Source organism: Labeo rohita, chromosome 11 (assembly GCF_022985175.1).
Source record: "Labeo rohita strain BAU-BD-2019 chromosome 11, IGBB_LRoh.1.0, whole genome shotgun sequence".
Lineage (NCBI taxonomy): Eukaryota > Metazoa > Chordata > Actinopteri > Cypriniformes > Cyprinidae > Labeo > Labeo rohita.
The window spans coordinates 5,479,160-5,502,817 of record NC_066879.1 but is presented as its reverse complement, the minus strand read 5'-3'; the positions used below and the strand labels follow the sequence as shown (position 1 = coordinate 5,502,817).

The following is a 23,658-nucleotide window of genomic DNA, read 5'->3' as shown; positions in this document are numbered from 1 at the left end:
TTTTTTTTTTTTTTTAATTTTCAAGTCAGACATCAAGTATTACCTGCTTAGTTGTGCAAGATATGAAATGCTACTGTTTCAGTCTTTTCTTAATGGCAGATTATTTTTTATTTTATTTTATTTTATTAGTTTTAGCACACTCTTAAAATCATGAATGACATTTTGTCCTTATTGCTAATGTCTCAACTTGGATTTTATTATTTATATTCAATGTATTATTTGTCATTTAAACTTTTAACTCTGCAATTGATAGTTTTGTTTTTTTCTAACTAGTTTTTGTAGTTTCAGGGTTTTTTTTTTTTGTTTGTTTGTTTTTTCATTAATTTATTATTATTATTATTATTATTATTATTATTATTATTATATGTTTAAAAATATTTAATAATGTAATAAACATTTATAAATGTAATAAACATTTATAAAAATTTATATATATATATATATATATATATATTAATTATTTATTTATTTATTTATTTAAATTAATTAATTAATTAATTAATTTATTTATTTATTGTTAATTTCAATTTAGATAATTTTCAGGTATTATAGACCCTCCTTAGTTGTGCAAGATATGCAAGATATGCACAATATACGTAATGCTAATATTTCAATATTTTGTATAGTTTTTTTTTTTTTTTTCAATGCCAGATTGATCATTTATTTATATATTTATTTTGGTGTGCTCTTAAAATCATAAAACTGACACATTTTTTTCTATCTGCTGATGTCTCAACTTTCTTTTTTTTTTTAAAGACATATTTGTCTTTTAACTGTTTAGTTTAGTTTTGTTAATTTCCACTCTGTAATTGCTATTTTTTTCTTTTTCCCCACTACTATTTATAAATATTTTTGTTTTGTTTCTGCTGCAGAGGTTTATAAACATTTAGTAATGTTTTATAATGTATAATTAAACATTAAATAAAATTATTTTATTTTTTTTGTTTTGTTGATTTTTATTTATTTTTTCATATATATATATATATATATATATATATATATATATATATATATATATATATATATATATATATATATATATATATTTGTCTGCTGATGTCTCAACTTGAATTTTATTATTGATATTTTATGTATTATTTGTCATTTAAACTGTTTTAGTGTAGTTTTTGTTAGTTTCTAACAAAATTCTGCAATTGGTAGTTATTGGGGCTTTTTTTTTTTGTAATTTAGTTAATTTTCAGGTATTACAGACCCTCCTTAGCTGTGCAAGATATATAATGCTAATGTTTCAATATTTTATATGTATTTCATTTTCTTAATGCCATTTCTTAATGCCCCAGCCCCAAACACACACACACTTTTTTTTCTAGTTTCAGATTTTTTATTTATTTATTTATTTTTTGTAAAGACTGTAAAGGTTTTTAAACATTTAATAATGTAATAAGCATTTATACAAATTTTGTAATGTTTAATAATGGTACATTTCTTGGCACAGTCTAGTTATTAATGTTTAGGCTTTTTTGGAGGTTTGAAGGTTTCAAGTTTTATAACGTATAATTAAACATCAAAACTACAATTTGTGGTCATTTTAATTTTATTTTATTTTGGAGTCAGGTGTTACAGACACTCCTTAGTTGTGCCATATGGAAGGACGGAACAGTGAGTTACTATATTAGTTGACTTAGTGTTGCATGAAAAAACATGAAGTTGAAGTGAAAGCAGTAAGTCAATGTTGTCCCTCATTGCTGGCCTGAAGCAAAGCACTTGCCAAATGATTTTCTGGCCAACGAGGAGCAAATGTATTTAAGGGTAGTTCTGCCATTTTTGCCATGTATGTGGTCAAATCTCCTCCGTTGATTTGCTTTCAGACGTAACCTCCCGGATGATGCGAAATTGGCCAGACATCAAGTATTACTGCAGGCTTCCTCTCTCCAAAAGCAGATTAGTAGCTCTGAAATACAGCCCTCTAGCTACAAAGCCACAAAGAAAAAAGACAAAAAATTATTTGAATTTCAAAGACACAGGGACTGAGCCAAAAGCAAGGACTTTATAAGACACAACAGTGAATGAAAATGGAATGGAGAATCAGTCCACACATTCCCAGAGGGGTGACTGTTTGAAAGATCGGAGGTACATTTTACCCTGTGGACCAAACCTAGAAAACTTTTTACGGAGGCTTGTAACGGATTCACTCCATGCTCCACATGCAGCAACCTTTTGGCCTTGCCTTTAGGCTTTTAACCGCTTAACTAGAATGTTCTTCAGTGTAAATGGAGTAATAAAAGAACTGGATTTTGGTAGCTCACGTGTGACAGTACTGCACTTGTAGTCACTTGTAGTACATTGTTTCTGATGACATCTAATCAGATTGTGTATGTTAATTTGTACATTCTTTTTATTGCAGATCAGAAAAGGCAGGGGAGATAGCGACGATACCTCTAACCAAGGTAAACGGCATCATGTTTTACTCAGTTTCCAATGCTTCTCGAATCCAAATTCACAGACCTTGTAATCCGGAGAAACCCTTGGGCGGGTGGATGGAAATGTCTACAGTGCTTTAAATGTATGACAGGCCTAGAATAAGTAAATATTAAGATGTTTCTCCTATGTTTAAGCCATCGAGTGTAAGAGGTTTCTGATATAATGTACTCTAAAGTGCTTTTTGACTTTCAAAGTTCAAGTGGTTTGCAACTCAACCCAAGAGAGGCCAGTACTTTCTTGAGATGCACTAATCAGACGCGTATGTGATGACTTCATGTCGGAATCACAGATCCTTACTGCCGTCTGCAGTTGATATCTTTATTTGTTGAAGCTGTTTGTGTTTGACTGTCTTCAGGGCCATTCTAGCACTTTAAAAGAGAGTCGCTCCAAGGCATTTTGATGTTGAATGTCTATTTGTAAGACATTTAAACAAAAACAAACCCACTGCAGTTTAATATAATATTTATCTGGACAGTTCAACTTCACATAAATATTAAAATTATGTTAATATTCAAATAAGTCTCATAAAACCTGTCAAGAAATGTCAAGTGTCAAACCAAAGGAAAAAGTCAGATTTTGCATAAAGAAATGTTATCTAGTTGTATACATTAGGGATTTCTTTGATTTGAAATTTATATTATCAAATATGCTCATTTAACTGTGATGCATCTGGTGTTTAATATTTAATATTCTTGTAATGATGTTTTAAAATTAGATTTGTTTTTTAATAAAATAATTATTCTTGCAATCTAATAGATTGCCGTTCAGAAGTTTGGAATCAGAACGATTTTTAATGTTTTTTTTAAGAAGTCTCTTATGCTCATTAAACTTTCATTTATTTGATCAAAAATACAGAGGAAAAAAGTAATATTATAAAATATTATTGCAATTTAAAATAACAGTTTTCTATTTTAAAATACTTTAAAATATTTATTTCTTTTAAAATTTATTTCTGTCACGCAACGCTGAATTTTTACCATCATTACTAGTCTAGTCATGTGATTCTTTAGAAATCATTCTGATATGTTGATTTATTATCAGTGTTGGAAACAGTTGTGCTGCTTAAGATTTTTTTGGTACTTTGATACTTTTTTCAGGATGTTTTGATTTATTAGAACAGCTTTTATTCAAAGTGGAAATCCTTTCTAACAATAAAAGCCTTTTACTATCACTTTTAATCCATTTATCACATCCTTGCTGAATATTTTTTACAAACTGTTACAGTTTTCTATTTTAAATAACTGCTGTTTTTGATCACATTTTATTGATCAAAGAATCTTGAAAAAAGTATCACAGGTTCAACAGCACAACTGTTTCCAACATTGATAATAAATTCGCACATTAGAATGATTTCTGAAGTATCATGTGACACTGAAAGCTGGAGTAATGATGCTAAAAATTCAGCTTTGCATCACAGGAATAAATTGTATTTTTAAGTATATTAAAATAGAAAACCACATTTTAAACTGCAATAAATATTTCACAATATATATATATATATATATATATATATATATAAATTGTGAAATATTTGATATATATATATATATATATATATATATCAAATAAACAGCCTTGATGAGCAGAAAAGACTGATCCCAGACTTTTGAACACTAGTGTGTACCATACAGAGGTCGCGTTAACCGGAAATTCTCCATCATTGATGGAAATTTTTTATCAGTGACGGAAAAATCTGAAGGCCGTCCGTCATTTTGACAGATTACACTGGTGGCGAGCATGCTTCAGTCTGGCAGCAGAGCATTGGATACAGAACAAAAACGACATTATCACGAATGTTTGTTCTATGCATTTGATTACGCACATGCAAGTACACAGAAGCTACAACGATCTATCATGCCACATTAAAGAGCGCCAAAACGGTATTTATTGCTTGAATTTCTTAAGAAAATTGACAGAATTTGAAATCTGAGAAAAACGCACGTAAGACAGTACATTACATAAGTTGTCTTATGTAATGTACTGTTCATTCTTTGGCTGAAAACAGCATAGACCAAGAGATCGATTGTGGTTTAAGAATCGAGGTTCATTGAAATGAGAATCTATTAAAATCGAGAAATCTTACTTTTTTTTTTTTTTGGTACCCAACCCTAGCGTATTTTGTTATTTTTAAACACTGCGCTGTCGTCCTGTGTGTTCATGATTAAAAATGAAAATGTGAACAAAAATAAAAGCAATTAAACGTGTTATTCAAATTAAAATATGAAAATTAAAATGACAGGTAATAATAGATTATGACGGAATTTTTACAACCCTCTCTGTCAAAATGACGGACAGTGTTGAATGTCTAGAGCAACCTCTGCTATGATGTGATATATAAATACTTTAAAATGTATGCTTTAATCTCCCAATATTACAACAAAATGTCCAAAAACCACTTGCACAGTGTTATATATTTCATGCAGTTGTGTACTTGCGTAAGTTAACACAAATGCCTCAAAAATGCCATTTTCGGCCAATAATTTTTGGCGGCTGAAAATTCGGTGCATCCCTAGTTTTTATGAAGTCTGACGAGCAAACCTATGGTAATGTAATTAAATATAGTATGTGCTGCACAAAAACATTTAGCCATACTTGCAAATACTTACTTTTTTAGAACGACTGTTTTACACACGTAAAAATGCGGATCATTAACCCGCCAAACAAATAGTCACATATCAGTAAAAGCCTAAACATAAAGTACTGTTATTAAATGTACAGGTAAGTTAATAAAAAAGTAATACATTACCTCATCCATGAGCATGATTTGTGAAAACGATTTTGTGAAAATCTCCCAACTTTCCATGCTCCGTCATTGCGTCATCGAGCTTCGCCTCTGTTATTGTTTAGAAAATGCGACTTCTAGCGGCGAAAATTTGCATATTGTGCCTTTAAACAAATTTAACTGTGCTAAAAAAAATAATATCAGAGTGCAGTGACTATTATGCGTATTACGCTAATTTTCTTAAAAAGATACATTTTTGAGGTAAAAAAGAAAAGAAATTTGAGGTAAAATGTGTCTTGCACACCTCTTCTTTCTAGGATTTTTCAATTTAATCACATTGTTATTTAAAATGAATGCCTTTATTTTTTTTTTTCCCTCAAATGCCTTTATTTTGTCTGTGGAACACAAAAGATTTTATTTGTATTTTTTTTTTTATTTGTTTGCATTTTTAAATCTGCCAACATTTTACAACGTATGATTGGTTGTTTCTCTCTTCTCTTCACTGGTTACTATAAAGTGTCTATCCATTTACATTTTATTGAAGCAAGTAAGGGGGGGAAACCGCATACAGGTTTTAAACAACATAAGGATGAGTAAATAATGGCAGAATTTGAATTTTGGGGTGAACTATTTCTTTAAATATTACAACTGACTAAAAGACACAACCTTTCCCATTCGGGAGAAGCTTCTCATCTGAACAGTGTTTGGCAATTCTGTGGCAACTCAAGTGTGAAAAATCATTCTGCTGTGTCTCGTGCCTATGGCCGGTACTGGAAATGAGCTTTGAGGCAGAAGAGGAATCACAATAATGAATAATGCATGACTAAATATTTTCAAGCGCACTCTTCAATCTTGGCGCTCCTCTTGGTTTGCCTGAGTCTTACCAACCTTGTAATGAGGCTAAATATTTCCATTCCAATCTGTTAGCATACAAAGATCCCAGCCTCAACTTAAGTCGTTCTCAAAAGCTTCCAGTGTGGTGTTGTGGGTAATGTGCAACGTGTAGAGTTCAGCTCAGCGTCTCTGGCCCGGTGATGTTTTTCACGGTTACGTGAGCTGGATGTTTGTTTTTGCGGAGTTACTACATTTCCACTTCTCTCAGCGCCGTAGCTTTGCTGGCTGCTGTCCAAATCAATCTTTCCTATTTGGAGTATCAGAACTGTGATGATTACCTCATTGGTATCGTTCATTTTCAAAACAGTAGGTTAAAAATGAAATAAACGAAACAGGAACAGAAACGTGCTTATCATCAGCTCCTGCCGCAGATGGAGTTGCGCCTTCCCGCCTGAGGAGGGAGGGGGCTCAACGGGGGGTTCATCACCCTAGTTAGTAAACATTGTTCTTTTTATGCTGTCACGTTTGGGTTGGCAGAACACAAGCTCGTTTGAGGACGTTTTCAAGCTCTGACGTCCCCGCTTTCCCTGTGACATTTGCATTGCACAGAGTGCAACCTTCATGCTTCGCCTCACAGAGATGTGCTGTATTACAAGGAGGCTTTGTTGAGGAAAGGCTTCAGCTCTGCTTGTTATGAAAATGTACAAGATCTAGTGGCTGGCTGTTCATGTGCTGGATATCACCTCCAAAGTACCTTCTGTTTATATTAGCATAAATACCTCGCAAGTAGTTTTGCCTCTTTTTTTTCTCTTTTTTTCGGCGACACTTAGTTTATATCAGTTAATATGAAATAGTTCATTCAAAAATGAAAATTCTGTAATTAATTGCTCACCCTTGTGTCGTTCCAAACCCGTAAGACCTTAGAAGTTCATCATCAGAACACAAATTAAGATATTTTTGATGAAATCCTTTCTGACCCTGCATAGACAGCAACGCAACTGACACGTTCAAGGCCCAGAAATGTAGTAAGCACATCAATAAAATGGTCCATGTGACATCAGTGGTTCAACATTAATTTTATGAAGCTACAAGAATACTTTTTGTGCACAAAGAAAACAAAAATAACTTTTGTAATAATCTCGGGAACCTGAGAATCTCTGGTTCAACCTTCAGTAGCCACGCCTTAAAGTCTCACTATTGGTTGATCTGGAATGATTGACAGATCTGATCATTCTAAATATTTTGATGGAGGCTCAATGTTTATACTTTGAGGAAGATAAAACCATGAATGGCATGCTTAAAATAGTCAATGAACTGGTTTGAAGGTCCAGTAAGCTATTTCTGAGAAACGCTGTTGATATTTGAAATTGCCAAAAAGGCCCCTACCCAAAAGGAGCACACCCCTATCAAAATAGCTCCGCCCCTAAATTCACAAACTTGTTATGCAACAGGCACTTCCCCCATCATGAGTGGACACGCCCCTTGTTGATGATTGGCTAGAAGTGTGTTTTGGTGTTAGGTCCGATCCACTTTTAACAGTGTTTCTCAGAAATCGCTTACTGCGCTTTCTGTATTTATATACATATATAAATATATTTAATTATCTGTTTATTATAGAAATTATATTTAAAGGAGTAGTTCACTTCCAGAACACAAATTTATAGATAATGTACTCACCCCCTTGTCATCCAAGATGTTCATGTCTTTCTTTCTTCAGTCGTAAACAAATTATGTTTTTTGAAGAAAACATTTCAGGATTTCACTCCATATAGTGGACTTCTATGGTGCCCCTGAGTTTAAATGTCCAAAATGAGCTTCAAAGGGCTTCCAGCCGATGAATAATGGTCTTATCTAGCGAAACGATCGGTTATTTTCTAAAAAAAATTACAATTTATATACTTTTTAACCTCAAATGCTCTTGTCTAGGTTTATGTGAACTCTGTTTTTTCCGGTTCAAGTTAGGGTATGTCGAAAAATCCTATCTCATTATTTCTTCCAACCTCAAAATCATCCTACATCACTGTTTTACCTTTTTTTTGTAAAGGGCGTTTGACCACCTCTATATGTTCACTGGGTCGGTACTTCTGCAGTGATTTAGGACGATTTTGAAGTTGGGGGAGAAAATGAGATGGGAGTTTTTTGACATACCCTAACTGTCTTGAATCGGAAAAAACTGTTCACACAGACCTTGACAAAACAAGCATTTGAGGTTAAAAAGTATATAAATTGTAATTTTTTTTTTTTTTAGAAAATAACCAATTGTTTTGCTAGATAAGACCCTTCTTCCTAGGCTGGGATTGTTTAGAGCAATTTGAAGCTGCATTTTGGAAGTTCAAACTCAGGGGCACCATAGAAGTCCATTATATGGAGAGGAATCCTGAAATGTTTTCCTTAAAAAACATAATTTCTTTCTGACTGAAAAAATAAAGACATGCACATCTTGGATGACAATGGGGTTGAGTACATTAAGTGTAAATTTTTGTTCTGGAAGTGAACTACTCTTTGAAAAAAATTGTTGGGAATACTGAGACTTGTCAGGTGTTCATAAATATTGCTGACGCCAAATTTTATTATGTATAGTCCCAGATGACACTTAATTTATTTTAAATGTGCTGAAGTAATCATTACCAACACAACAACCATTTTTTATAAGAAAGCAGCCAGCAGGAACGTAAACATAATTGTACGCAATCTCTCTACTACAGTTTACTTGTCACCTAGCCAGGAGAGAGACAGGTAAAGAGCAGAGGTTTTGAAGCAGTGAGTGTTCCAGACGAGTGATTGACACGCCCAGTGTGGGCTTCCCCTCCTGCGACGGGCCTACTGTACCAGAGGAGCGTCACTGTGCTATACAGAGTCTATAATTAGCCTGCCTCTAATCCCTATCATGCAGTGTATTTATTATACACCACACAGTGTTTGAGCATGTGCGCTGCTACACAACTTCCGTACCACGGAGAGTCAGTAACTGAACTCACTAGTTAGTGACATGATTGACAGGTGTTTCTCCACTTCCTCAACTAGCAACAGCTGCTTACCTGAAAGCTATCTACAGGAGCCCAGCACTGTCACTGAAAGCATATGACAGCAATGTTTCCCTAAGAGAGATTAGTTCAAATAAAACAAAGGTCTGGAAATTAATAAGAATCTGTATGTGGGTCATTGATGTATAAGGATTTTCAAAAGGCCAATTTTAAAATACAAAAAATAATAATATCTTTTGTAATTATTCAAAAAATAACAATGTTGTGTTCACACAAATTCATATTAAAATTTAAAATTAAGTGATTTTAGTGTTTTTTCATCTTGATGAATTAGCCATAGCTTTAAAAAATGTCATGTGGTGCGACTATTATTTATATTAAAATGAATTCATTTCCTTAACATGCTTAACATTTTTTTTTAAATGTTCTCAGTAATTAAAGTGTTTAGAAACAAAGTATTTGCATTTATTTTGAGTTTTTGTAAATAATGATCTCATATTTTTGTTTTATAATTTCAGAGTTGCTATCTTAAATGTAGTTAGCAGACTTATTTTTTCTGTAAATTGCATAAAACTGATAAAAATATTTTAAAAATACAATTCACTTAAGCATGCTGTAGCAGTGATTTATGTTTCAACCAAAGAAATTAGATATTTTATTTTAATTTTATTACAGTTATTCCTGTTATTGGGCGCACCACATGATGAGTGGTCGCTCCAAATGATGCAAAGGCCTTATAGCATTAAAAATCTATTTAAAGAGACAGGACAAGTGCAGGACATGACATTAACTGCAAGCATTTCTTTAGCCCCAGTTATTTCTAAACTTTGCCCAATCTTGGATGTTCAGCTGACCCTTTGCTGGGAGTTTGATTAACAGGTGATCTGACCAACCATAATGCCAAATACGCCACTTTGTCCGATAAACTAACCGGACAGGAGAGCACCACATAATATTTGGTCGCACCACATGATATTTCACATTCAATCAAAATTTACAAGCACAGAATTGGCCACCTAAACAAAACAAGCTAGCTTCCCACAAAAGGCAACTGAAATGTATAGTAAAATAAATACTTAAAGAAATAAGTATTAAAAAAAGAAATAAGATTTTTTTTTTTTTTTTTTTTTTTTTTTTTTTGAGGTCATGCCACATGATATCCAAATGTGGTAATTGCATACTAGCCATTAAAAAGTTAAAGTTAGAAACCTGCTTGATGCTTCCATGGGTCATTGGCAAATTGGTATATGATGCGAAGTCCTATCTTTGAATAGATTTCAACATAAAAGTCCCAAAATGGTAATTTCTTTATGGTTGCACCACATGATATTTCATAAAATGGAAATCATCTGACAAAGTTTGTATATTATGATGGAAATATAAATACAAATGCTTTGCAATTTTATACAAGATTACAAAACACTTTGGAAATCAGACCAAATAGTGCAGAAAATTGATCATAATAAGGGCAATTTCAACAGCATTTCCAAAGCGATAGTTATGGCCGGATGGTCGCACCACATGATACTTTGACACTTTGAATAACAGAAAAGTTACAAATAACCAATCTTTTTTGAAAAGTTACAGTGGGTCCATACAGAGGAGAGGTACTTCAGATATATGGCATCTTTTTAATTTATTTAAACCAATTTTTAACTGAAATAATGCAATCGGACAGAAACTTTAGTCATTGACGCATGTGTATAACACATGCATAATCGATAATTGTATGTATATGGCAGTTCAGTATCTTTTTTTTTTTTTTTTTCTGTGAAGAATGTTCTCACTTATTTAGTGACGGCTAAATAAACAACTCTCACAGCAGCCGATGGCAGCACATTCATTGAGGAGGTGGTCGTGTAGGTGGTTACTTGAAATGCAGTACAGATATTCAGATTGTTTTTCTCACTTTTAATCGTGTTACATATTATGTGTGCTTGAACGGTGAAATGAGTCAGAACTGATGACGGTCACACATTGCTTCCATGGTCAGAACAACATTCAAGAGCAAAAACGAAACACAATTACCCTTCACAGCAGTTTTAATGAACACGTTGTTCCGTCAGGTCATGAATTAGGCTAATTCATCAGTCCATTGTAGTAATGGGCAGGAGAGATTAGTTTAACCAACAATGAACTTGTAATTGCTTCATCCAAAATTGCTCACTCATTCACTGCTCCCTATATAGTGAATGTTCATAGTGCACTTAATGGGGGTGAAGTGAACATAATCACTAAAAATATTTGGATGCTGACATAAATATCCTTATCAGAGAGTTATTACAAAACCAACTTTTTAGTAATTATACAATACCGTTCAAAGTTTGGGGTCGGTAAGAAAGACACTATAAGTGGCTTATTGTCAATATAATACATCAGCATAATGCATCCTTGATGAATAATAATAATAATAATAATAATAATCTTGTTGACTCCAATCCTTTAAATTGTACTGTTATCAGAGCGCATTATGGGTATAAAAGAGATCAAAATCACTGCTTAGTTCAACTTGAAGTTATCCTAACAGGAGTTGAATGGCAGTTTTTAAGGATATTTAATATATTGTATTCTGAAGCACAGAATAAAAAAACTTAAATGAGATATTTGAAAAAGAACTGATCAAAATTAGAGAACACTTATTGGTGTTAATCTTCTACCTGGTGATAATTACCTTAATTATATGACAAACCCTATTTAACTGGCACCATTCCCCCAATTTCCACTGAGATTGTAAGATTGCAGGCTGCTCTAAGGTGACAGATACCCTGTGGCAGGAGGTCGTCCAGATGAAAGCCAAAGCAATGACACTTTCAGCCATTGCAAGAGAACTTGGTCGTTTCAAATCTGAATATTTCTGGAATATTTCTAGAATATTGCAGGTTTACAATGACACTAATTCATTCAATTGGATCAACTGGCAATAAGACAGTATAATGCAGAGACTCACAATAGGGAATCGGTTCAGCACTGCAGCTGGAATTGCTTGCCAGTTCAGTGCTGAACGGGGTAACGGGATCTGTCTCAAAACGTTTTAAGAGAAGTCGGACTGAAAGCACACTCTGCAGTGTCCAAGCCTCTCATCAGCAGAAAGAATCAAAAGGCTAAGCTCTACTTTGCTTAGGAGCATGTTGTGTGGAGAAAGGAGAACTGGTCCAAAGTTCACTTTAGTGATGAGAGCAAGTTTAATTTATTTGGTTCTGATGGTAAACATTTTGTTTGGCGTCGAACTGAAGAAAGACTGAAGCCCGTAAAGAAGGAGGAAGTGTCATGGTCTGGGGGATGTTTTCTGCATCAGGAGTTTAAGCTCTTATACAGCTACAAGGCATCAGTATGCAGTTCCTTCCCTGCAAGCATCTCCCAATTTTCATACTGGACAATGCCCCCCGTCACACTGCAAAATGGTTAAAGCAGTTCCTGGAAACTAAGAGCACTGAAATAATGAAACAGCCGGCCCAGAGACCTGATCTAAACCTGACTGAAAATTTCTGGAAAATCCTTGGTGACAAAGCTATGGCTAAGAAACCCTCTGCAGTTACTAAACTATGCTAGTGATGTCCAAGGCCGCAGATGTGCTGAAGTCATTCAAAGCAAGGGCCTCTAAACTTCCTGCTGTTTTCTGACAGCTGTAACGCTCCAAAATTTTAGTTGTGATCTTTTTTTGTGCTACAGTGGTTACTGTTTTCCACTAAACAAAGGTCTTTGTGGAAATGCCTTGAATATTTTTTTTTTAAAAATGGTATACCTACAGCTAATATTCCTCCAAATTTTGAGCGATGAAGATTAACAATATTTCAGAAAAGAATCAAGTATTTATACACTCTAAAAAATGCTGGGTTATTTTTGTATATTTTACCCAGGTGCTGGGTTATTTTTTTAACCCAGATGCTGGGTTTAACTTGTTGGGTCATTTTATTGGGTTATTTTTAATATTTTTTACCCAGGTACTGGGTAGTTTTTCTGTAACTAAGTTGCTGGGTTATTTTTAACGCTGAGTTATTTTTTTCTACTCAACCGCTGGGTTGAGCCTGTCTCTGACGAAACAACCCAGCTGCTGGCTTTTTAAGTCCTCTAGATGAAAGCAGTTCTGAGCGCCGCCAATTTGATGCACTTCTTCAGTGAAATAAAGGTTTGTATACATTTTATTTAATTTAGAAAGTCTTTACTGTGCTGTAAATTGTATTATTTTACGCAATGCGACATAAGGACGAGATGACAGTTTTATTTTGGTTAAAAGCGATTACATGGTTGAATACACTAAAATTAAAATTCTACTTTTAAATGTTACATTTTTATGTCTAAAATGCTTGTTTAATGAGTTTAAATGTATGTAATATTGTAAACTATGCTGTAATCACCCAAATAAATTTTGTTTGTATTTTGTCCATTATAAATGTTCATTATTTGATTATTGCTGTTGCCTCAAGCAATTCTGTGTGTGTTTTTATAAGTTTGAATCCATTTTAAACCAGCATTATAATAATTTTTAAACAACAGTTGATTTAAATAAAATAACCCAGCATGTGTTCTGTCCATTATTTACCCAGTGCTGGGTTGCCAAATAACCCAAGTTGGATTGTTTTTAACCCAGCATTTTTAAGAGTCAATATTTTCTGTTTTGTGAAGATTATTAACATATTTGCACTCCCATTTTTGGTTTTCATGCCATAATATACATCTGAATTTTTCACTCATTTTCTTCATCTTGTACAATTTTATAAAATACATTGTCCAGGCTAGATGAAATCCTTCTGAATCAGCTTTGTCAGTCTTTATATTCTAGAGTAAACATCTTCAACCTTTTGAATGCTTAAAAAAGACTGAAATGAAATCTTTTGAAGTTCTTTCCTGGAAGTGAACATGGTAGTTGCGTTGCTGTCTATGCAGGGTCAAAAAGCTCTCGATTTTCATCAAAAATATCTTAATTCATGTTCTGAAGATGAAGAAAGGTCTTACGGGTTTTAAACTCAGCATTTTTAAGAGTGTAGAGTGTTCTCTAATTTTGATCTCATATACAGATTTTGATCACTGTATATGAAATAGTGAGTGATTTTTAGATACAGGTGTTGCCTTTTTTCTCATTTCTTTGTTGCTATTCTGCAATTGAACATCTTTTGAATCAATTAGAGCTCTAACTGCTTTGTCAAAACTTGTTTTACCTCTGATCTTCATTGTATATCAGCTAAAGAGAGTTTGGTTGCCAGAAGATCCTTGGCAAACAAACAATCAATAGTTCCTTGAGGTTGTTTTCATAAACAAGTTAATTCTTAGCTGAAGGAAGAAAGCCGTATATTCATCTAAAGCTCTAATTGCTACCTGAATCTGACTAATAAAAAGTCAACGGTGGCAAATCCAGTATGGTTTATAGTGTAGTTCAACATATCTGAAAACCTCCAGTATTTGAAGAGATTAAGTAACGTGTATTATTAAGTATAACAAATCATTGATAGTATCTTCCCATTGCATATTTCAGACCTCAGGATAATATTCATAACCTGACATGTTATTTTTTCCTCTTCAAGTGTTTTGTTTGATGGTATAATTCAGCCGTTGGAGGCTCGGCTGTGATGGAAGGCGTTGAGTCTGCCAATCAGAATGTATTAGCAATTCTCTCTGTATTACTCTGGGTCAATATTTGTCAGAACCATTTGAGCACTGCTTAAAACAGCTGAGATCCATTCATTATTCAGAGGTTGAATGCCAGAGTCCAGGGGAAGAAGGTGTGGAGATGTCAGTTGAAATGGATGGATGTGTGAGACCTGACCTGCCTGCTTTATTGGGTTTAAGGTAACTGGGAGAGGAAATATGAATAGACATCAGTAGAGATGAAATATGTGAGAGGGGCCAGATATCGATACGGCGACACCTTTGCTTTCCAGACAGATTCAGTGTCAGATAAGGCAAAGAGCTCGGGTGCCATTGTACGCGCAAAGAAAAGGTGAACATTTGGGGAGGATGTACATTATAAGAGGAGGAATGAATCGATGCTGATATCGATCAGAGTTTCTTCCAAGAAAAAAATGGTCTAAATCCAACAGCACTAGAAGAAAATAAATCATATTAAAGTTGAGACCAAAGATGAGGCTGTTCTCAGTGCAATTGGGAGAAAAGGAGAGGTACACTGGGAAAATCTATTTTCACAATTATCTATCTTTTATTTATGATGTTTTCTATTGGTTTTTTTAACCCGTTATAAAAATGGTTACAGCACAAATCCACTCCAGAGGCTTCAGTGAAACACTTAGACACTGCTTGTGATTGACTGTGCAGTCAATATTTTCTGTTTTGTGAAGATTATGAACATCTTTGCACTTGCATTTTTGGTTTTCATGCCATAATATACATCTGAATTTTTCACTCATTTTCTTCATCTTGTACAATTTTATAAAATACATTGTCCAGGCCAGATGAAATCCTTCTGAATCAGCTTTGTCCGTCTTTATATTCTAGAGTACATCTTCAACCTTTTGGATACTTAAGGAAGACTGAAAAGAAATCTTTTGAAGTACTTTCCTGGAAGTGAACATGGTAGTTGCGTTGCTGTCTATGCAGGGTCAAAAAGCTCTCAATTTTCATTAAAAATATCTTAATTCATGTTCTGAAGATGAACAAAGGTCTTATGGGTTTGGAACGACATTGAGGTTATGTAATCACAGGATTTTCATTTTGAACTATCCTTTTAAGAACAAAATCATAATTTCATTAATTTATGAATTTCGCATTATTCATTATTTATATTTTAAAGAAATAAATTATAAAAAAACATTATTATAAAACAATTATTTAAAAAAAAATTTCTATATTTGTACATTTATAAATATTCAGTGTTGAGAAAAGTTACTTTTAAAAGTAATGCATTATAATATTGTGTACTCTCTAAAAGAAAAGTAACTAATTGTATTACTTTTTATGGAAAGTAAGTTTTTCCCATCTGGCCTGAGCTTGCTTGTTTTGTTTTTAATATAAAAAATTAACTTTTTTTTTTTGAAAATTAAAAAGCCCATTTGCACCAAAATTTACTATTAGTTACTTATTTGGAAAATAAATAAATAAATAAATAACTCAGATATTTCTTGTAAATTAAAAAGTAATGTATTACTTTACTAGTTAGAAAAAAATGTAATCTGATTACATAACTTGCATTACTTGTAATGAATGACCCCAACACTGTTTGTATTTAAAAATATAAAGTATTATATGTATTATATTTTTGAGTTACAAAAGTAATGATTATTGATTGTTACTGGATGTTTGATAATAATAAAATCATGAATTTAAAAATATTGTTTTATTAATAACCAAATTAATGATTGTGCATAAATGCAACTGAATAATATGTCATTAAATATTTAAGTTAAATATTAATTCAATATTTAGTTATTTAAAAGCCATACTTTAGGCACAATTTTGGCTTTCATACTATAATATACATCTGAATTTTTGCTTGTTTTTAATATAAAAGGTTTACATTTTTTGAAAATGAAAAACCCTATTCACATCAATGTACTATTAGTTATTTGAAAAAAAAATAAGTCAGATATTTCTTCTAAATTAAGAAGTAATGCATTACTTTACTAGTTACTTGAAAAAAAATGTAATCTGGTGGCATAACTCACATTACTTGTAATGAATGACACCAACAGATGAAAAAGCCCATTCACACCCAAATGTACTATTAGTTACTTATTTGATATTATTAATTATTTGACATTAATAAAATCATTAATTTAAAAATCATTTTATTAATAACTAAATTAATGATTTGTGCATGAATACAATTGAAGTTAAACATTAATTCAAAATGTAAATAAGTTATTTAGAGGACATACTCTAAGCACATTTTTGGTTTTCATAACATAATACACATCTGAACCCGTTTTCTCAATCTTGTACAATTTCATAGAATACATTGTCCAGATGAGATGAAATCCTTCTGAATCAGCTTCGTCCATCTTTATATTCTAGAGTAAACGCCTTTTACCTTTCACTACCTAAGCATCTTAGGAAGAGTGAAAAGAAAACTTTTGAAGTGAACTTTTGTTCCTCATGCAAATATGACTGTACAGGGCACCGGTCTTTTGAAGCAGATGGTGACTCAGCACTGTTAGTTTCAGGAGCCTTCATCACAGGGAATATATTAGATCCTTCTCATGGGATGTTAAGAGGAACTGCATGAATGAGACAGCAGGTCAGCCGCCCCGTAACCCTGTATTTGCGGACTGGACGTTTTGGACAAACGTTGATGTGCTCATTTGCATACTGGTTAACACTCAGGCTCTTGCAGACTCAGAACAGGTAATGTGCTTAAGCCAGTGCCGGCCAGCTTTGAGATTGATGTAATTTGGGGAGCTCGTCTTTCTTGAGCTACACAGTTTGGGCAAGGATTATGCAGATGAGACCAGTGAGCCAATGAATCCCTAGAGCTGAAGGCATCGGAAAAGAAAATGATGGCAGCACAGGTACGGCAAGACAGGTGGAGGAGAAACTGACAGAAAACAAAACACAATGGCATTAGGAAGGCGAGGGAGCTGTAACACATTTTTCATTCTTCAGAAAACAGCTGACAGGGCAACGAGATGAACACGTTCGTAAAGGAAGTTGTCAGAGCTGGTCAGTAAAAGCTGACAAGACTGAATTTCCCCCTGGAATATCTTGTTACACATTCTGCAAAAACACAAAGAGCGGTGCTTTATACTTGGACATGGATCTTCAAATATGTAATATAGATAGATAGATAGATAGATAGATAGATAGATGCCAAATTGCAGGGAATATTATTATATCAAAGGGATAGTTCACCCAAATATGAAAATCCAGTCATTAATTACTTAGTAAACCCGTCAGACCTTCGTTCATCTTCAGAACACAAATTAAGATATATTTTGATGAAATCTGAGAGCTTGCTGACCCTACATAGTGTAACGGAGAGTGAGAGGCGAGAGGCGAGCGGATCCAAGTGCAAGCTTTTATTAATGGGACGAGACAAAAACATAGTCGAACAGGCAGGGTCAAAACAGTAGCAAACAGGCGTGTATGGAGCAAAACACAAGAATAGTCCGAAAGGCAGGCGTGGGTCAAACAGCGGCGAGCATAATCCGTAAAGGGACGAGACGAGAGAATAATCCAAGCAACGAGCTAGAGTCCAGTAGGCAGGCGGCGAGACAGATGAGAAGAGAAGGCCAGGCGAGGGAACTGAACACAGGGAACTAGGAAACTAGGGAACAAGGGAACTAGGAACTAGGATAACAACGATAAATCACAACAACAATACTAATCACAATACTCCATGATCTGCATGGGGAAAGACCGGGGCTTTTATAGCGCCGCTGATTGGTCACAGGTGCTGACCCAATCAGCGCGCTGAATGACGGGGAATGTAGTCTGGAGTGTGGTGCAACAGTCTGAGTGTTGTGACAAGGTGAGAGCGACATCTGGTGGTGAGCAGACCGCAAGTCACCGACCAGATTCATGACACATAGACAACAATGCAACGGACACGTTCAAGGCCCAGAAAGGTCGTAAGGACATTGTTAAAATAGTCCATGTGACATCAGTTGTTCAACTGTAAGTTTATGAAGCTGCAAGAATACTTTTTGTGTGCAAATAAAATTAAAAAACAAGCATTGTGATGCTCTTGTGAACATCTGGCGAAAACTGACATAAAAGAAATTGACTTTTTTTTTTAATTTTGGGGTGAGCTATCCCTTTAAAAACAAAATAAATGCATCATCATAATTTCATTAATTTATACATTTCTATTTTAAATCAATAAATTGTTTTAAAAAACTATATGTCTGTACATTTATAAATATCCAGTGTTGGGAAAAGTGACTTTTAGAAGTAATACATTACAATATTGCGTTACTCTCTAAAAAAGTAACTGATTGTGTTACTTTTTATGGAATGAGTTGTTACTTTTGCGTCTTTTTTCTCATCTGATTAAATTAAAATGAAACTTTAGCACCATAAATTTAAAGAAAATAAGGCATTACTTTACTAGTTACTTGAAAAAAGTAATCTGATTACATAACTTGTTACTTGTACCCCCAACGCTGTTTATATTTCTTCATATAAAATGTTATATATCATATTTTTGAAGAGTAAAAGTAATGATTTTTGATTGTTAATGATTGTTTGATTCATCATAAAATAATTTTAAAATAATTGTATTACTAACAAATACTAATGAATGTGCATGTATGTGATTGAATAACATGTAATTACATATTTAAGTGAAATTTTAATTCAATTTTGAAATATTTAAAGTTATTTAGAAGCTATTCTTGCAGAGGTGAATTTTGTAGAGATCACACAGCAAAAGAGAAAATACCACATTTCCTCTGATGGCTCCTGTTTGTGCCACTATGTAATTGAAATTTCTGTAGTGTACAAGCATGCTCTCTTCTAGCAAATTAATCACTGCTCTATATTTACAAACATTTCTCTCAGCTTCGGTTGTATAATTAATAAAAAAAAAAAAAAAGAATGTATGCAGATGGACTCAGAAGATCAGAAGCTCATGGGTATGTAGAGGACACACTGGTTATAACAATGATGAAATTTTTTTTTTTTTTTTACAGTGCTGAATTGTTGTTTCTCAATTGAATAGCTGACTTATCCAGCAACATCTAATAAAATGAAATAGTCTAATAAATCCCAGGAGTATATCACCTGTATCACCAGTTCTGTATAATCCGGCTTTTCTGCTTGCGTTGACAGTGCACCCTGCGACGGGGTCCCGTGGCATACAGTGCATTCTGGTGGGAATATACATGTGTTGAATGTTTGCTGTGTCCACTATACATTCCCGGCCTGGAACTGGAGCTCTTTAATTCAGAGGGAGCCATTGAAGCAGATGATTTTGCTGAGCAACATCAAACAGCATTAGCTGTAGTTGAGACTCTTAATGTAAACATGATAAGTTGGGTGTCAGGAAATATGGGCTCTCCCATTGATCACGGAACAAGTACAGAGATTTCGCTGGGTCTTGACATTCCCAGCACTTCATCAATTATTCAGGCTCTGCTGCAGGCGTTTGGGACACGCAGGGCTGTTTAGCATTATGCTGTAACTCTGCGCTCACAGGTTCTCTGTCGGGACACATGCTCCGTTGTTCCTCTGCATCTGCTGGAGAGGTTCTGACAGGCTTGTCTCCACTGAGAGCTGCTTACTGTACATGCAACCTATGTTGAGTGCATGAATGTTTCAATGGAGGTACCTTTCCATCCCTATCTATCTATCTATCTATCTATCTATCTATCTATCTATCATTTCTTTCTTTGTTTAGTAATTTTATCTATCTATCTATCTATCTATCTATCGTTCGTTTCTTCGTTCAGTCATTTTATCTATCTATCTATCTATCTATCTGTCTATCTATCGTTCGTTTCTTCGTTCAGTCATTCTATCTATCTATCTATCTATCTATCTATCTATCTATCTATCTATCTATCTATCTATCGTTCAGTCATTCTATCTATCGTTCGTTTGTTTCTTCGTTTAGTCATTCTGTCTATCTATATCAATCGTTTATTTCTTCATTCAGTCATTCTATCTATCTATCTATCGTTCGTTCGTTTCTTTGTTCAGTCATTCTGTCTATCTATCTATCTATCTATCTATCTATCTATCGTTCATTTCTTCATTCAGTCATTCTATCTATCTATCTATCTATCTATCTATCGTTCGTTTGTTCGTTCATTTCTTTGTTCAGTCATTCTGTCTATCTGTCTATCTACCGTTCATTCGTTCGTATTGTTTGTTCGTTCAGTTATTTTATCTATCTATCTATCTGTCTATCTGTCTATCGTTCATTTGTTCATTCAGTTATTTTATCTATCGTTAGTTCTATTGTTCTATCTTTTGTTCATTCGTTTGTATTGTTTGTTCAGTTATTATCTATCGTTCTGTCATTCTGTCTATCACTTGTTCGTTTGTTTGTATTGATTGTTCGTTCAGTCATTATATCTATCTACCGTTTGTTCGTTTGTATTGTTCTTATCTATCTATATCTTTCTATTGTTCATTTGTTCGTTCAGTTATTTTACCTATCGTTAGTTTGTATTGTTTGTTAGTTTAGTTATTCTATCTATATCTATATCTATTTAGATCTATCTATCTATTGTTTGTTTCTTCGTTCAGCCATTTTATCTATGTATGTCTATCATTTGTATTGTTTGTTTATTTTATCTATCTATCGTTCGTTTGTTTGTATTGTTCGTTCAGTTATCTGTCTATCATCTATATCTGTCTGTCTATCTATCTCTTGTTTGTTTGTTCTATCGTTCGTTTGTATTGTTTGTTCATTGACTGAAGAGACATCTTGTGAACTAGTCCTTTAACAAACTGATATTTTGTTTTTTTATCTATCTATCTATCTATCTATCTATCTATCTATCTATCTATCTGTCTCTATCAATCTATCGTTCATTTGTATTGTTTGTTCATTCAGTTGTTTTATTTCTATCTGTCTATCGTTTGTTCGTTCTGTGGTTCGTTCGTTTATATTGTTTGTTCAGTCATTTTATCTATCTGTCAGTCTGTCTGTCTGTGTCTGTTTATCTATCTATCCATCTATCATCTATCTGTCTATCGTTTTTTTCAGTCATTTTATCTGTCTATCTATCTGTCTGTCTGTCATTCTATCTATTGTTCTATCAATTGTTCTATTGTTCTTTGTGTCTGTCTATTCTTTCTATCAATTCTGTGTATCATCTGTCTATTGTTCTACCATTCTTTCTGTCTAATATATACATACAGTATGTGTTCACTATTTTTTCTCCTGGTCTCTACTGGAGGTGCTGTAGTTGAGACACCTGCACATCTCTCAGCTGATCGTTCATGTCTACAGTGTAAATTTGTCCAATCAGTGTCCACCGCTGTGTTTGCAATGGTGAGGATCTTTTGTCTTAGAGATGATTAGCATAACGATGAGCTGGCTCTGCCCTCACAACTGCCATCAATCACAACTCTGCTGTCTGTTCAAAGCTTTAAGCTGACCTTGAGTTTGGCTCTGAACTAAAACCTTTAAGATGTCATTTGAATGTGTTTAAACAAAAGCGATAAGAATGGATGGCATATAAATGATGACTGTTTAATGGAAATTTCAAACAGAGTGATTAATGATAAAGGTTTCTGTCAACAGGACATGCTTCTTTTAATCTAAAGGTCATCTCATACTTGTTAAGGAAATTGTGTTGATTTTTGCAGCTGCTGGCAAAATTTTCTTCCACCGAAGCCCAACAGGGTGGCATTTCCTTTGAGTCGTGGAGAGATCAGAAACGCTAGAGTTCCCTGTAATTCTAAAATTCGTCCTGGAACGGTGAAAATGTGTTGTGTTATTGCTGATACGTTTTAAACTTTATCTTTACTATTATGCACATTTGTCACAGAGCTTTTGCTGTATTCTGCATGCCTACAAGGCTCTTGAAATTTTACAGTCCCCTAAAAAAAAGAAATGTTCCTTGCATTCATAAAAAGGTCATGCAATGCGAAAGGTCATTATTTACTCAAGTCATTCCAAACTGTGACTTACTTTCTTCCATGGAACACAAAATAAAAAAAATATTTTAGTATTTTACTAGTCATTTTTATATGCAGTTGAAATGAAAGAAAAACTGTAAAGTATTTAACCTTGATAAGAACTGAAAAGTATAGTGATAGTAGTGCAAAAAGCTTAAGCTCTGTCTTACAGTATATAGACATGAGGTTATGCAAGAGCACACAACATAATGAAATACTTATACTTAAATACAGTATATCAGCACAGACTGTTCTGTGAAGCCCGACAGTTTAGTCACGATGAAACTTCAGCAAAGTTTACAGAGAATTTCAGAAAAGTTGTGATCACGCTCTGAAGAGCACAGTGGCAGCGGTCTTGTAGCGTATCTGCTTGTTTCTATTTATACGTAGACAACCATGTTTCATGGGTTGCCTGAGACGGAGTGAATCAAGCTGACAATTTCATATGCACCGCATCGAGGATATAAATAAAGCCTCTCCTCCTAGGGGCGAGATGAGAAGAAACGTTAGAATTCTAATTTGCATGGAAACATCTTAAATTTATGATGCAGTGATGTTATATTCCTATAAAGCAGTTCAAAAATGTCCCTAAATTAGATAAGCACGCAAATCGCATTCATCTCGATGGTTTTTTGATGTAGATCATGTTTTATTTCATCATGTTCGTTCGTTTTCAGCACACAAGATTACGACGCTCACATGGATTCAGAGATAACGGCCAACAGATCATCCATTTTTGGTTCCATTATCAGGTGCATTACCATCAAAATGAGAAAATCTGATACCTGCAGCCACGTTTTTGCCTTTAGATTTCCTAAGTGAATGGTTTGGCTAAAAATGAATATACAGTCATTTATTTTTTAGGTCTCATGTGCAAAAATATAGTAAAAACAGTAATATTGCGAACTATCATTACCATTTAAAATAACTATTTTAATCGATTGGTCATTTTCTAAGAAAAAAAAAAATATATATATATATATATATATATATATAAATATGTATATATTTAACCACAAATGCTTGTCTTGCACAAGCTTGACCTCATACGTTATGTAGTCATGTTGGAAAGGTCACGCGTGACGTAGGCGGAAGTATCGCCCCTGTGTTTACAAAGTGAACATGCAAAGAAAGTCAAACACCCAAAAAAAGGAAAAA

The 23,658-nt window shown here is 33.8% G+C and overlaps 1 protein-coding gene across 2 annotated transcripts in view; it reads left to right on the top strand.

The window, feature by feature from the left end:
- si:ch211-51h4.2 (uncharacterized) overlaps positions 1 to 23,658 on the top strand; it is a 153,668-nt gene that overhangs the window by 92,930 nt on the left and 37,080 nt on the right. For both annotated transcript variants that reach the window (XM_051122437.1, XM_051122436.1), the window contains exon 13: positions 2,366 to 2,408. In XM_051122437.1, coding sequence (XP_050978394.1) covers positions 2,366 to 2,408 — 43 coding nt within the window. The remainder of the gene's footprint in view (positions 1 to 2,365; positions 2,409 to 23,658) is intronic.